Raw genomic sequence first — 17,085 nt, 5'->3', positions numbered from 1 at the left:
TACAGCAACAGAAGAATTTTGGCAATGTTCGATTTTGAAACAATGTGGGGTGCCCCCCCCCCCCCCCAAAAAAAAAAAAAAAATAAATAATAATAAAATCCTGGCTACGTCCCTGTACCATATATACCTTTCATCCGATATGGATTTCTAAGCTGTAGTAGCTGCAATTTGGTTCTCCCCCTCCCCTCCAAATAAACAAAAAAAAAAAACCGCCAAAATGAGACTCACATATTGGGAAGCACACCGGGCCTGTTAGTATTTCATAAAAATCGATATTAACGACAATGTTAAATTCTTCATGATGTTGATCTTAATTTGTGATGTAAAATCATTTACAGCATTAATTAACATTAAAATGTAAACTAACATGCTGTTGCGTTAATACGTGCAAATATATTCAGAGTAGCTTAACAGAACATTGTCGTTCTGCAAGAGGGATGCAACTCCAAAGCATGTTTATTATTGGGTTGCCTAAAAAGTAATTGCGGATTTTTTAAAAGAAAGTAAATGCATTTTTAATAAAACTTAGAATGAACTTTAATCAAATATATAATTGCCATTTTGTTCGATAACCTTTTGCCATCTTCCTGGCAAATTTAGTATTCCACGCTCATAGAACTTCTGGCCTTTATCTGCAAAAAACTGTACCAAGTGCGATTTTGTAGCCTCATCATTGCCGAAAGTTTTACCATTTAAGGAGTTCTGCAAAGATCGAAATAAATGGTAGTCTGATGGTGCAAGGTCAGGGCTATATGGTGGATGCATCAAAAGTTCCCAGCCAAGCTCACTCAGTTTTTGGCGAATGACCAAAGATGTGTGCGGTCTAGCGCTGTCCTGGTGGAATATGACACCTTTACGATTGACCAATTCTGGTCGCTTCTCCTTGATGGCTGTATTCAATTTATCCAATTATTGACAGTAAACATCCGAATTAATCGTTTGGTTCCTTGGAAGCAGCTCAAAATATACCACACCCTTCCAATCCCACCAAACAGACAGCATAACCTTCTTTTGGTGGATATCAGCCTTTGAGATGGTTTGAGCTGGTTTACTATGCTTGGACTTTTCGACTAACGTTGTTGTAAACAATCCATTTTTCATCTCCAGTTATGATTCGTTTTAAAAACGGATCGAATTCATTGCGTTTAAGGTGCATATCACAAGCGTTGATCCGGTTTGTTAAATGAATTTCTTTCAATACATGTGGTACCCATATTAAAATTGACGCCAAACAAACAAATGTAAACAAAATTTCGAGCACTTTTTTTCTAAAGCAAGCTAAAAGTAACAGCTGATAACTGGCAGAAGAAAGAATGCAATTACAGAGTCACAAGCCGCTGAAAAAATTTGTCAACGCCGACTATATTACTACTATATTACCGACAATTACTTTTTGGGCAACCCAATACATAGATTTTCTTGATAGTATGCAAAAGTCCTATGCGTAATGTAAAGTGATTGTTTTGATTAATTTGTCCTTGAAAGACATTGAACTTTTGCCGTTAGAACAAAATACTTCTTTACTACTATACATAAGGGCAAACTAGCTTAAAACAAGATCACGCGTTATTTGGTACAGGTTCAAGCCGGTTGACTTTTCGAGCTTAGTTTATAATTTTTTTTTTTTTAATATTATGTTAATTTTTATATTATTTTATATTTCCAGCATCTCTAGACTGATTAAAGTCTATGACAATAGACGTACAAATTTCTCCTGCTTGGGTAAGTTTAAAATATTGTATTTTAGAAAGCACATACATATAGTAAAATTTTTTTTTTTATTTTTTTTTTAGTAATTTGGAAATGTTCAAATTTACAAAAAGCAAATATATTACTTTCTGTTGAGAATGCGTTTACCAGCACTATTCTAACTGGGCAATTAAGGGTTTTAAACATCAATTGATACAAAAATTAACTAAATTTTTATCCCGGTAAGATCTTTGTATATTTTTTTTATAGTTTTTTGTATTGTATTTAATATGACTTGTTTGGCTTTGTAGTACGGAATGGAAACAATAAATCCATAAATATATACTTACTAGCTAGACCGGGCCCGCTTTGCTTCGCCTTCTTTTACTTTATATGGAACAAAATTTTCCTTGGAATATTTATTTTTGACAATTTAAGAGCTTTTAGTGAAATACAGTTTAACAATATAAGTGCCTTTATCTGAATCCCATATGATCTTTATTGGTCTACGAATTTAAGTTTGGATGTAAGGTGTATTCCATTCTTAAAATACTTTATTTCAGCCCGATATTCTTATGATGTCTGATTCAGGGGTGTTTTCGGGGGTGAGGTGGTCCCCCAGACACTTGTCCCTGAAAAAATATCAGCATTGTGCTCTTCTCTCAAATACCATTTTTTCAAACCCCATATTGCAATTGTTTTTGAGGGCAGTTTACAGGATGAGGCGTCCCCCAAACACATGACCACAAGATTGGTTATCAAATTCGTTTTCTAATCTCAAATACCTTTCATTTGAGCCACATATTGACATGGTTGAACAATTTTTACCCTTTGGGAGTTGTTTTGGGGAAGGGGTGATGCCTTAAATACATGGTCCTACATTTGCATATCAAATTCGTATTCTATTCCCAAATACCTTCATTTGAGCCCCATATTGCGATGGTCAGTAAAAAATTGCTGTTTGTGTTCTATTCTCATATATTTGAACCCCATATTGCCGTTGGCCTCAAAATTGGATATCAAATTCGTTTTCTAATCTCAAATACCATACACACTATTAAAAAAGCCAGCAAATATGTCCGGTTTGGGGTATGGGCCCTAAAAACAATGAATATCGAGCTCCACTGTCTTGAAGACCCAAATTGTCTGGCGAGCAAATACGTTCTACTTGGGTGTTGTTATGGTGGTGGGATGTCTCCTAGACAGTTGGTCCCGAATGTTCATATCAGATTCATGGTCTACTCCCAAATACCCTTCATTTGAGCTCCATTTTTCCATAGTCGGCAAATATGACCGGTTTGGGGGTGTTATGTCAGTGACTCAGTGATCACCTAAAATACCTCATATTTGAGTCTCATATTGCAATGGTCAGCAAATATTTTCTACTTGGGTGGTGTTATGGGGGTGGGGTGGCCCCATAGACACTTTTTCCGAACATTGATATCATATTCGTGCTTTACTTCCAAAGACATTTCATTTGAGTCCCATATTGCTATGGTCGTAAATTTGTCTTCTTTGGGGTATGTTCTTGGGGATGGGCGGCCCTCTCAACACTTGGTTCCACATCTAGATATCAGATTCGTATTCTACATTAAGATACCTTTTATTTAAGCCCCATATTCCCATGGTCAGTAAATAAGTCCTGTTTGGGGGTTGTTTTGGGAAAGGGGTGGACCCCCAGAAACATGGTCCCACATTTGGATATCAGATTCGTATTCTACTCGCAAATACCTTTCATTTGAGGCCGATATTGCCATGGTCAGCAAATATGTCCGATTTAGGGGTGTTTTGAGGCTTGGGCTGGTCGCCGTAGCACTTGGTCCGAAAATTGGATAACAGATACGTTTTCTAACCTTAAATACCTTTCATTTGAGTCCCATATTGTCGTGATTGGTGTATATATATATTTGGTAGGTTTTGGGGTGGGGCGCCCACCTAGGTACCCTATCCGAAATTTGAAAACCAAATTTTTGTTTGTAGGTTACTATAAGAGAGCACACAAAATTTCGCTTAAATCGCACCACCCATCTACGAAATCTGGCGTTTCTGAAAATAAGGGTAGGGGGAGGGTGCGCTCCCCCTTCAGATATCAAAAAATGTATTACCCCATTTTTACCACGGGATCGTTATGCACCATCAGTGAAAATTTCAAGACAATCGGTTCAGCCGTTTCTGAGACTATAAGGAACACACAAACAAACTAATCTGCACACAAACACAAATTGATTTTTATATATGTATAAGATTAAGCCCATGGCCTTAAGACCCTAAATCGGCAGATCGATCTATAGTGCAGCTTTATCTAACTAAAGTCCGATATTAACCATATTTGAGTCAGATTTTGGGAAGTTTAAAAACTCACAGTTTAAAATTTCAGCGAAATCGAATAATTTCAGCTCACAATTTCAATATTTCAAGGCTGTAACGTGATTCAACCACATGAATGTTATGTATAGAAAAATGGTCAAAGTGAAGAGTTTAATAAAAAACACAACATATAAATGTAAAAAAAACAAGAAAAAAAAACAAAAAAAGCTGAGTAATTTTTTTTTAATTTAATTTAAGACTTTCTAAAAATGAAGAAAAAGAGGCCTGATTAACACACTATTTCAGCAGGGCTTATATAAGTGCTAATACTGGAAGTGAAAGGTGATGCCCTGTTCGCCAATGACACGCCGTGTAAATTTGAAACCGAGCGCGTATGTCTTTCCGCCGCTGGGTTACGTATGGCAGCACAGAATGACCAACGCTCGTTTTCAAGCGTAAAAGTTGAAAACATTTTAATTTTCTTCGTTGCTTTTGTGTGCAGTGCTGAACAATCAAAAACAAAGCTCATTCAGCTTTGGCATTAGTGCAAAACACCCCAAAATATGAACTTTTGCCTACCATTTAATACTTTAAAATATGAACTTAATGCAAAAGCTTTAAAATATGAACAGATTTTTTGTAATTTTAACGGATTTTATCCACCTACACAGTGTTGAAATCTAAATCAACAATAGGATTACCTTGGTTAATGGAAGAAAAATTAGTAATTTTAGAGAGTTTAGAAAAAGTTGCAAGCAATGCTATTATAAAATGTGTTAATAATCCGCTTATTAAAATTTAAATTTGGTTTATGCCTGTCCAAAATTCAACATGAAACTTACCCATATTTATTCTATAAAACTTTAAAATTTTTTTACGTCCTAATACACTATTTTAAATCAATGAAGTTTTCATATTCTTTTGCTTTTTATTTAATCTAGAATTTTTAGAAAATTTTGTTTTTTAAATTAAATTTTTTTTTTTAAATTAAAATTTTGTCTGTCCGTCCGTCTGTTGTTATCACTCTACAGCCTTCAAAAATTGAGATATTGAGCTGAAATTTGGCACAAATGCGTCTTTTTGATGCACGCTGGTTAAGTTCTTGAACGGACCAATGAAGGGTCTAATGCCCATAAATGCTTTATTTTTCATCCGACTTCGCTGAAACAGTGAGTAGTTTTAGGCCTCCCGACATCTGACCCAAATATAGTCCATATATATTTATATATAGCTGCCATATATACTGATCGGGGTCTGAAGCCCATAAAAGCTTTATTTATTACCCGATTTCGCTGAAATTTGAAACAGGGGGTTATCTTAAGCTTCCTGATATCTGGATCAAATCGGACAATATTTAGGTATAGCTGCCATATAGACCGATCTCCAGTTAAAGGGTCTAAAGTTTATAAAAGCTTTATTTTTTAACCGATTTCGCTGAAATTTTAAACAATAATAAGTTTTACGCTTCCTTATATAGGAACCAAATATGCTTCAGATCGGACTACATTTATATATAGTTGTCATATAGACTGATCTGCCGATAAAGGGTCTGAAACCCATAAAAACTGTATTTATTACCCAATTTCGAAATTTGAAACAGAGGGTTACCTTAAGCCTCCAAATATCTGACCTTAATATGGATCAAATCGGACGATACTTAGGTACAACTGCCGTATAGACCAATCGTCAGATAAAGGGTCTAAAGTCCATAAAAGCTTTTATTTTTTAATCGATTTTGCTGAAATTTGAAACATTGAGTAGTTTTACGCCCCCTAACACGGGACCCAAATATGTTCAGATCGGACAGTATTTAGATATAGCTGCCATATAGACCGATCTGCCCATAAAGGGTCTGAAGCCCTAAAAGCTCTATTTATTACCCGATTTCGCTGAAATTTGAAATAATAAGTAGTTTTAGGCCATTCGCCATTCGACCCAAATATGGTAAAGATCGGACTGTATTTAGATATAGCTGCCATACAGACCGATATCCCGATAAAGGGTCTGAAGTGAATAAAAGCTTTATTTTTTATCCCATTTCGCTGAAATTTGAAAACGAAAGTAGTTTTAGGCCACCCGCCATCCGACCTAAATATGCCAGAGATCGGACTGTATTTAGATATAGACCGATGTGCCGATTAAAGGTCTGAAGCTCATAAAAGCTTTATTTATTACCCGATTTTGTTGAAATTTGATAGACAAAATTCAACAGTGACTTATATTTATTAGACCACTCAATGTCCGTGCCGAATTTGGGTGCATAGGTTATCCAATTTTTACCGGATTCTGACGAATGCGGGTTTACATATATACCCGGGGTAGGAGGTGTCTAAAGTTCGGCCCGGTCGTACTTAATGCCTTTTTACTTGTTTTTGCTCCGATATTCTAATGTAATATGATATACCTCCCCTGTAATCGCTTAGCGTCACCGACCGTCAACCCAAATATATCTTAAATGTCTTCAGCAAATTCCCCTTTACCATATAGCAATAGGAATTTGTGCATTTTTTGCGTTTTGAGTGATGTAGCAACTTTTCTGATTTAACAGTTTCAAAAATATGTCCGTCCGTCTTCAAATAAAAAGAGGAGACAGACATCCACTTAAAATTTTGAACAGATTCCTTTTTAAAGGGTGATTTTTTTGAGGTTAGGATTTTCATGCATTAGTATTTGACAGATCACGTGGGATTTCAGACATGGTGTCAAAGAGAAAGATGCTCAGTATGCTTTGACATTTCATCATGAATAGACTTACTAACGAGCAACGCTTGCAAATCATTGAATTTTATTACCAAAATCAGTGTTCGGTTCGAAATGTGTTCATTCATGTGTTCAGCGATGAGGCTCATTTCTGGTTGAATGGCTACGTAAATAAGCAAAATTGCCGCATTTGGAGTGAAGAGCAACCAGAAGCCGTTCAAGAACTGCCCATGCATTCCGAAAAATGCACTGTTTGGTGTGGTTTGTACGCTGGTGGAATCATTGGACCGTATTTTTTCAAAGATGCTGTTGGACGCAACGTTACGGTGAATGAACACATTTCGAACCGAACACTGATTTTGGTAATAAAATTCAATGATTTGCAAGCGTTGCTCGTTAGTAAGTCTATTCATGATGAAATGTCAAAGCATACTGAGCATCTTTCTCTTTGACACCATGTCTGAAATCCCACGTGATCTGTCAAATACTAATGCATGAAAATCCTAACCTCAAAAAAATCACCCTTTATAAAGCAGATAATTGTTGCGTCGTATCCATTGATATTTAAGTGTAGCTCCCATATAAGCCTATGTTGCGATTTTACTTCTTGGCCCATACTACTAACTAAATTTCCCATGAACATTCCATTAAGGAACAGGGGATACTTCTCTCATATCAATGAGTGCAGTCCGATTAAAGTTTAAGCTCAATGATAAGAAGCCTTCTTTTTTATGCCGAGCCCGAACGACATGCCGCATAGACACACCACTTGGTAGAGAAGATTTTAAATGGCAGGATACCTCACAAATGTTGCCAGCATTAGTAAGGGGAAACCCAGCGTGTTACTTTCTTGTGTTGCGCAGAGATTGGATACATTGTTAATATGCACCTGTTGTTTATATGCAGCGTACATAAAATCTCGCGGTTTTTTTTAACAATTTAGGTTAGGTTGACAAGAGGGTGCTGATATTAATCCGCCCCATGCCACTATTGACATACACCTAAGCCAGTAATCGACTTGATATGTACTCTAAAACCAAAAAAGTAACTTCGAAATTTTTTAGTTAGGAATTCCGTGCTACTTACATAAACCTTGATTGTTTTCCATATCACGTCCCTAAGTTGGTTTTTGTCTGATATTGTATCCCCATTTAAGTACCGGTGTCTTTATCCTCTCAGTAATAGCGTAGTCCTCTCACGAACCGGATCACCCCATAGGATTTTCGCCGTCCTACTGATTATTTCACTGTTCCACAGTGTTACATGCGCATTCGTCACCCACGCCCTTAACTGGGACTTCGAGACCTTACCGTCTTGGTTGTTATTGCCTTTATGACCATTTTACTGACCTCACGCATTCCGTGATCACCCAGGTCTCCCAATCCCATGGCAGCCGGTTGTACGTACCGGATTGACCCGATGGAATCTTCATCGGCAAGGGCTGCCGCCTCAGTGTACGTGTTCGTCTTTTTTCGTCATGGGAGAGACACATCCCGGAGTGCCTTCTCCGCACGCTTCTGGTCCGTGCCGGGATTGAAAAGAACCCCTGACCCTGGTTCTGTTCGGTTTGCCAGAACCGCCTTCATCATCGGTCGGTGTTCGTGAGGTGTAACTGGTGCATGGAGTGGGTACATTTCCGATCTTGCTCTGGCCTAACTTCACTACGGGAGTATAGTCATACTGGCTATGTCGCAAGGTGCTGTGCGAACATGGCCAGCAGTGGGTCACAAGCGTCGTCGTCGTCGCCTTCGGCGTCTTCGTCGTCGGACTATGTGACCCCCCCGTACTCTCCCGTACGGCAATTTACGCAAAGACAGTATCCTAGCCCTAATATTGCCGGGCCAGTGCCGGGAAGTGTATCGTTCTTGCAGTTAAACTGCAACGGACTCCGTGACAAGATCGATGAGATCGTCGACTTTATGAGTCGGAAAAGCATATTGGTCGCAGCGATCCAGGAGACAAAGCTGACCAACACCTGCAGCTTGCACAGTTGTCACGGTTACAATGTGCTACGTAAGGATCGCTCAAGGAATGGAGGTGGGGGATTGGCCTTCGTTATACACCATTCCGTGCAGTATAGACCTATCCCGCCTGCGCTTGACGCTAGTGACCCCTACATGGAATGTATGGGGATAGCAGTCAGGTCTGGTACTGCCGAGATAGAGATATACAACGTGTATATACCGTCGGTTGGTAGCTGTGTCCCGATTAATGGCCAGGCTTACAACCCCGACATAAGTGTGTTGCTATTTGGCCATAATCATCTGGTTCTAGGGGATTTTAATGCGCATCACACGTCATGCCATTCTCCCCTAGGTAACGACCAGCGTGACATAGCTTTGGCAGAGCAGATAGATAGCTCCTCGTTTTGCACGGTGAAAGAGGATGCCCCGACTAGGATTACGAGGAGGTGCAGCAGCTCGCCAGACATCTCAATTGCATCCCCTGATCTCCTGAGTGACGTATCCTGGTAGGACGTCATCTCTTTGGGATCAGACCACCTCCCCATAATTCTCACCATCGACCGACCACCCGACTTCATAACCTCTGAGCGCCGGACATTTATCAATTATAAGAAGGCCGATTGGGCTGGCTTCAGAGAGTATACCAATCGCCGCTTCAGTGAACTGCCACCCCCCTCTGATGTGCTTGTGGCCGAGAGGAAATTCCGAGACATCATCAACGCAGCAGCCGCTCGCTTTATACCAGCCGGTCGAATACCCCAAGTGCGACCCAATTTCCCGGCGCAAGCAGTGATACTCGCAGACGAGCGTGATGGGATTCGTGCTATGGACCCCGCTAACCCCAGAATCAGCGAGTTGAATTTGGAAATAAACAGGGTAGTCAACGAACATAAGCGGAATTTGTGGCTGGAACACTTGGAGCAATGTAACTTAGGCACCGGTGTAGGCAAACTGTGGGCCACTGTTAAGTCACTCTCGAACACCGGTAGACGGAATGACAGGACCTCAGTCACTTTTGGCGAGTTAACCGTGACTGATCCGAAGAGATGCGCCAGGTTGTTCAACCGTCAATTTATCGTGCATCCCGAGAGAGACAGGGCAAGGAGGAGAGCCATTCGCCGTATTCGTGGTCTCCGAGCCGATGAACAGCCATCACAATTTACCGTGGGCGAAGTTACGAATGTCATCCGTGGCGCCAAATCTTCCAAGGCGTTGGGCCCCGACGGAATCTCTACATTGAGTACCTTACCACTGTCCTTAACCTGTCATTGAACACTCTTATAGTTCCCGATGTCTGGAAAATGGGCAGAGTGATCCCGCTACTGAAGCCTGGAAAAGACCCGAGTTTGGGGGAGTCGTACAGACCGATATCCCTTCTCTCACCAGTGGCAAAGACGCTTGAGGCATCAACCGAGCATCAACATGGATTTCGGAGACTGCACAGCACAACAACAGCTTTGCATGCCATCGCCACACACATTCGCCAACACGTCCCTCCAGCCAGGCCTGAAACGATGGGTCGCGAATTATCTGTGTGGTCGCCAGTCATTTGTGGAATTTAGGGATAAGAAGTCGAAACACCGTAGAGTGAAACAGGCAGTTGCTCAAGGTGGGGTTATATCTCCGGCACTGTTTAACCTCTACCTATCCTCCATTCCACCCCCTCCAGACGGCATAGAGATCGTACCATATGCGGACGATTGTACGATCATGGCATCAGGCCCCCACCCATTGATGACATCTGCGATAGGTTGAACGTCTACCTCAACGAGCTTGCCCCATATTTCGCTGCAAGAAATCTGAAGATATCCGCCACCAAATCTTCAGCCACACTGTTCGCTACAAATACGCGTGAGGTGAATACTGAGCTGACTGTGATGGTCGATGGAGAAATGATTCCGACCATCAAGTGTCCCAAAATACTTGGCGTCACGTTTGACAGCTCTTACACATTCTCCTCACATGCCACAGCAATCTCCAATAAAGTCAAAAGTAGAAACAAGGTCCTCAAGTCACTTGCTGGCAGCACTTGGGGTGCAGACAAAGAAACCTTGTTGACCAAGTACAAAGCAATTGGCCGGTCTGTGGTAAGTTATGCAGCGCTAGTGTGGTCTCGTCAACTTTGTGACACGCAGTGGAATAATATTCAGATCTGTCAGAATGCCGCCCTCCGAACTGCTATGGGCTGTCTCCTCAGTTCTCATGTGGACTACCTCCATCAGGAGACAAAGATCCCACCAGTGCGAAGACATAACTACATGCTGTCTAAGCAATACCTTTTGGGCTGTTATCGCAGAACCCACTGCCCAGAAGCCTTAAGGTAGATCTACACGATCTAGAGCGTGAGGTTCAGCGCTACAAGAAAGAACCTCTAGATCAAGCGGCATATCAAGCGGGTCTAAACAACATTCATGCAGACACGGTAGCAGATGCGATAATTGGCTACCGGGTGAATGTAGGCCTTGGAGAACGACCGCCTCCCATTGCACCCGAAGAAATCGACCTCCCCCAGCAAACCAGAGTGGTTCTGGCTCAATTACGTTCCGGCAGATGCAGCCGCCTCTATTCCCACAAAGCTAGGATTGATGCCGACGTGCAAGATACACGTCACCGTTTAACTGCCCGGCCAGACCCACTCGACTCAGACCAAGATCCCTGTGGACACAACCCATCTTATTCGAGTTCCTGGCTCTTCACACTCAACAGAATCAAGCAGACGAAAGATAGAACACAATAAACTGCTACAATAACAACAACCCAGGTCATGCAGGACCGTATTATGATCAGGCAGTATAAAACAGATTTTAGTCCTTGGGTTCTCAATGTAGTCCCCCATGCCCCCCAAGACTGTGCCTGGCAGTCGCCTCAAGTGTCGTCCCAGGTATCCGATCGAAACCCTCTTGATGGTATGAACTGCTCCCATCCTCAATCCATTCTGCTGACCCCTTGGTCTCATAGCCGCAGTGGCTGGCTTACACTTAATCTGTGTGTCTATGGGTCGGATATTTAGAAAAGTCTCCAGTGCTCAAGTGGGCGTGGTCCTCATCGCTCCGCCTGTGCCAAGACTTATACTTAGATTGTATATACTAAAATTGCACTTTTCTACATCGCAGTCCACCAAACTGCCTCAGCAGTAAGTAAATATTGATTTAATCACGCTCCTGTAGAGACAGTGGACTATGCTCGAATTCAGGCCCCATTTCGATTCTACAGCCCGTCTACATAGTGCCCAACATCTGAGCCTTCTCGGTACGCTCCTTTATGTGACACTTCCAATTCAGTTTCCTATCCAAGATCACTGCTAAGTATCGTTTTGTTGTGGAAACGTGGTGCGACAAATTGGACCTGGATCTAGCCTAGTCATATGCCATACGCAAGACCTTTTCGGCCCTTCTGCATAGCTGGTTCGGATCCATACCCCCAAGAAGTATTATAACATTGTCTGCATAGAAGACGGGTTCAAATCCCCCCTTAGTCAGCATGCGTAATTGGTCTTTTTTGGTAGTCACCCATAGCAGTGGCGATAAAATGCCCTCCTGTGGCGTGCCTTGTGCCACTTTCTCCCTTATATTTATGTCATGGGCCCCGCAATTTATCCACCTGTTCCTTAGCATATGGTTTATCCAAACTCTAAGGACCGTATCTACCTGGTACTGCTCTAGAGATTGGATCTGTATGTCGGTCCGTACATTGTTAAACGCCCCCTCGATGTCAATGCATACCGTCAATGTGTACGTTTTGGCATCGAAGGATTATTTTATTTTATGCACATCGTGCAGGGCAGACTCCCCCGACCTTCACTTGACATAGGCATGCTGTTTGTATTTGAGCAGTTCGCTGGATGCCCTGCTCTTTATCATGGTATCCACAATACGTTTCATGGATTTGAGTAGAAAGGACATAAGGCTTATATTTAGGTCTGTAGGCCTTTGGTGTCACCTACCTTGCCTTGCCGGGCTTGGGTATAAATACTACCCTTGCCTCCTGCCAGGCTTTCGGAGTATATGTGAAATAGTGGCCAGATGGGGCGCCAGATAGTCGGCCTCTTTTTGAAGTAACACCGGACATATTCCATCAGGTCCGGGTGACTTAAATGCTTAGAAGCTCCTCAAGGCCTCCTTGACCATAAATATCCTGCTCATACAACACACGTATCAAAACGCCATCAGGAATAAAATGCTTTATTACAGGAATAGACTTCTAGCCTGACGTTACTTCAAAAGAGGGTACTTTGCTAGAGTCGGTTAAGCAAACTTCACTAAAAGAAGCAATACAGTTTTACAAACAGCATGGAGAAGACTAGAAACAAATGTGTTATCTAAATCTTGGAATAATGTTTTGTATATGGTACATAGTGGAGACAATCCTGTGGATGATATTCCTTTAAGTGTTAAGAAATTACTTGGCAATAAATTTGGTTGAATTAGAAGAAACTTCAACTAATCTTTTGAGAATTCTGCTACCGTAGGTTTGTGTTATGAAAAAGGGCATTAAAAACAAGTCTAAATCTTAAATTCACTACAGGTTGAATGTTTACGATTGGAACGAGGTTAACATAGAGTGTAACGAGAATGAAATGGAGGAAAACCTTTCTGATGAAGACGATTGTGTGGAGGAGCCAAAAGGAGCTATTAACTCCAAGGCAGCTCTCGAACTGTTTAATAAAGCATTGGAATGGGCCGAAAACGAAATCGCGAGATTGAGCGTATTGAGACTGTTAAGAGAGAGTGCCGTTTTACAGAAGATTCAACAAAAGAATTTGCTGTTTCACCGATTTTTTTTCGGATAACAGCTTCTGTTTTTTTTTCGCCAAGTAAACTAGTTTGTTTTCAATTAGTTATTGTAGAGAGTGCACTGCATAAATAGATACATACATTCATACTTACATTTCTTTCTTGTCTTCACTTTCATTCAAAATTTCTTGGGCATTTTTGTACTGCTTTAACTTTAAGTATAATTCAGCCAAATTCAAACTTAAAGAAGAATGGGATTTTATGGCATGTTGATAAAATGTAATGGCTTTCGTATATTGGTGAGTCTTGACAAAAGCTCGTCCTAATTTGTTTGCCAAATGCGAATCTTGTGGATTAATCTCAAATGCTTTTCTGTATGCATCAACTGCAAGATCCGGCTCTGTAAGATATATATAACAAATATTGATGTAGACTGATATTACTGATATTAATATTAATGAAATGGAAAAGATGGAAGGATAAGGTAAGGTTAGGTTGAAACGAGGGTGCGGATAATAATCCACCCATGCCACTATGGACATTCACCTAGGCAAGTAGTCGGCTTGTTGCGCTCTCTAAATACTACAAAGTGGAGGCCACCGTAGCGCAGAGGTTAGCATGTTCGCCTACGACGCTGAACGCCTCGGTTCGAATTCTGGCGAGACCATCAGAAAAAATTTTCAATGGTGGTTTTCCCCTTCTAATGCTGGGTAGCGTCGAAAAACTCAAATGAATAGTATTCGGGTAGATTACGAATTTGATACTAATAATGGGGTCAAAGCATTTGGGGGGCGGCCCACCGCTAAAAACCCCGCAAACGGTCATATAGACCGATCATAACAATATTGAACTCAAAGTAAAGGGTTTTAGTGCACTAACAATGCCGGTTGGTATCATTTATCATCGCGGCAAAAGTGTTGTTTAGCTTTGTACTTTAAATATTGACGCCATTTTAAAATACTTGTTTAATTTAATAAAAAGTTTTAATACGAATTGTGTGCGAAAAACGCGTCCAAATACGCGAGAGCGTTGAAAATAAAAATAGTACAAACTCTAAGGAAATTGTCTACATCAAAAACATGATAAAGTGTCTCGTGTGGTAAACGATGTTGTGTGGGTTTATTCATATGAAAACCACTTCTTACAATCATTGGATATGAATAAAAAAATCGATCGGTTAGTCACAGTGTAACATTATTTTTTGTAATTATTAACATAAGAAATCGAAATAAAATAAGATTAAAAATATTTTCAATGTTTTTAATTTTGGTTCATCAGAGGGGTGGAATATTCAATAACGGGATGGTACCAAAACCAACAACAGATTGGTATTAAAACCAATGCAATTTGGTAATAACGCTAATACCAAACGGTACTAATTATATTATATATCATCCATACCATGCGTTATTGCTTTGTTTGTTTATTTTTTACATCATTATAGTTATAAGATAAATTATAACTATAACGAAAGGTGGAAAAAAGATGTTTAGGCATTTAGGAAGAGGAAATTTAAATAGAATTAAAAAGGCTGCTTTTATTTTAGAAAATTATTAGTTTTGGGTTCTTGGAATTATGATTTAGATTTTGCAACAGTTCCAACAAACTTTCGCCAATTAGAATTTTTTGTTCAAGTACCTTCATTTGAGGACACGACGAAATGAGATGTTCCACATTCAATGTAGTCGATTTGTACAGAGTACAGCATTTGTCTTTTTGTCTATCTATAAGGTGATCATGTCATAATTTACAATGACCCATCGATAGACTATTATCGTCTTTGAGGTAACCTACTAGTGATTTCTTGTACTATACTAGAGAACTACACAAGACTACACCACAAAGCAATCATTCGTTAGGCAATATTGCCGAGACTAAATGGTTAGCGCAAAAAAACAAAAACACTAATGAGAGTTTTTTCTTGTAAAACACACTAGAGAACTGATTGTTACCATTCGGTTTTTAACGCATTTATATTTTTGTTGCTTTCAAATGAATTCATTCACCGTTTGGGTGCCGGGACATAGCAGAGTAACTGGGAATGAAAAAGTGAAGTGGCAGTAAAGGCCAGAGGACTGCCGTCAATAAACTTGGTTAACCCGCTTTTCGGGCCAACGCAGTCCGAGTAAGGGCGACAAATGCGCATGTAACCCTGTGGAACAGCGATAGCAGGTGTAGAGCATGCGGTGAAGATGATGAGACGTTGGAGCATTTCCTATATCATTACCTGGCTCTCGCGGCTAACAGATGCCGGCACTTAGGTGGTACCAGATATGAACCAAATAAGGGTCGTGGCATGGAAAACAATTAAGAATTTTGTAAGTAGCACGAAATTCCTAACTTAGATTTTCTTTTTCGAGGTTACTTTTTTAGTATTTAGAGCGCACAACAATCCGATTATTCGCTTAGGTGACCATAGTGGCATGGGGCGGATTAATATCCGCAGCCTCTTTTCAAACTTACCTAACTTATTATCTGCACATATGAATAGCAAAAATTTTGCAAATGTACAAATAAATGACAAAAGTTAAAAATTAAATTTTTTTCTCATATATGTAACATTATAGTTTTAATTTCATTCTAAATCTACATTTATGAAGTTCAAATATATTAATATGATAGTAAACAATCTTATATATAAAAATCAATTTGAGTTTGTTTCTTTGTGTGTTCCTTATAGACTCAGAAACGGCTGAACCCATTTCCTTGAAATTTTCGCTGATGGTGTATATTGATCCCGTGGTGCAAATAGGGTACTACATTTTTGATATCTGAAGGGGGAGCGGACCCTCCCCCTTACCCTAATTTTCAGAAACGCCAGATCTCGGAGATGATTGGTACGATTTAAGCGATTGCTTTCTTGTAGTAACCTACAAACAAAAATTTGGTATTCAAATTTCGGATGGGGTACCTAGGGGAACCACCCCAACCAAAACCTATCAAATATATATATATATACACCAATCACGACAATATGGGACTCAAATGAAAGGTATTTAAGTTTAAAAAACGTATCTGATATCTAATTGTCGGATCAAGTGTTTTGGGGACCACTCCAACCCCCAAAACACCCCTAAATCGCACATATTTACCAGCTATGGCGATATGGGACTCAAATGAAAGGTATTTGCGAGTAAAATACGAATCTGATATCCAAATTTGGGACAAAGTTTCTGGGTGTCCGCTCCTTCCCCAAAACACCCCCCAAACAGGACTGATTTACTGACCATGGCAATTTGGGACTTCAATAAAAGGTATTTGAGTGAAGATACATATCTGATATCTAGATGTGGGACCAAGTTTTTGGGGGCCGCCCATCCCCGAGAACATATTCCAAAGAAGACAAATTTACGAACAAGCAATATGGGACTCAAATGAAATGTCTTTGGAAGTAAAGCACGAATCTGATATCAATGATCGGAAAAAGTGTCTATGGGGCCACCCCACCCCCATAACACCACCCAAATAGGTAATATTTGCTGACCATTGCAATATGAGGCTTTAATAAGAGGTATTATAGAGTAGAATACGAATCTGATACATATTTTCAAAGCCAAGTCACTGAGTGGCCGCCCTATCCCCCAAAACCGGTCATGTTTGCCGACTATGTAAAAATTGAGCTCAAATGAAGGGTATTTGGGAGTAGACCATGAATCTGACATGAACATTCGGGACCAACTGTCTAGGAGACG

General features: G+C 40.3%; 1 protein-coding gene across 2 annotated transcripts in view; it reads right to left on the bottom strand.

Annotated features, from left to right (window-relative positions):
• The window catches only part of LOC106093527 (tetratricopeptide repeat protein 21B), a 113,619-nt gene that overhangs the window by 35,584 nt on the left and 60,950 nt on the right, over positions 1–17,085 (bottom strand). For both annotated transcript variants that reach the window (XM_059363475.1, XM_059363476.1), the window contains one exon: positions 13,547–13,793. In XM_059363475.1, the coding sequence (XP_059219458.1) occupies positions 13,547–13,793 (247 nt within the window). The remainder of the gene's footprint in view (positions 1–13,546; positions 13,794–17,085) is intronic.

Source organism: Stomoxys calcitrans, chromosome 2 (genome assembly GCF_963082655.1).
Source record: "Stomoxys calcitrans chromosome 2, idStoCalc2.1, whole genome shotgun sequence".
Classification (NCBI taxonomy): Eukaryota; Metazoa; Arthropoda; class Insecta; order Diptera; family Muscidae; genus Stomoxys; species Stomoxys calcitrans.
This window is presented reverse-complemented; position numbering and strand designations above follow the sequence as displayed.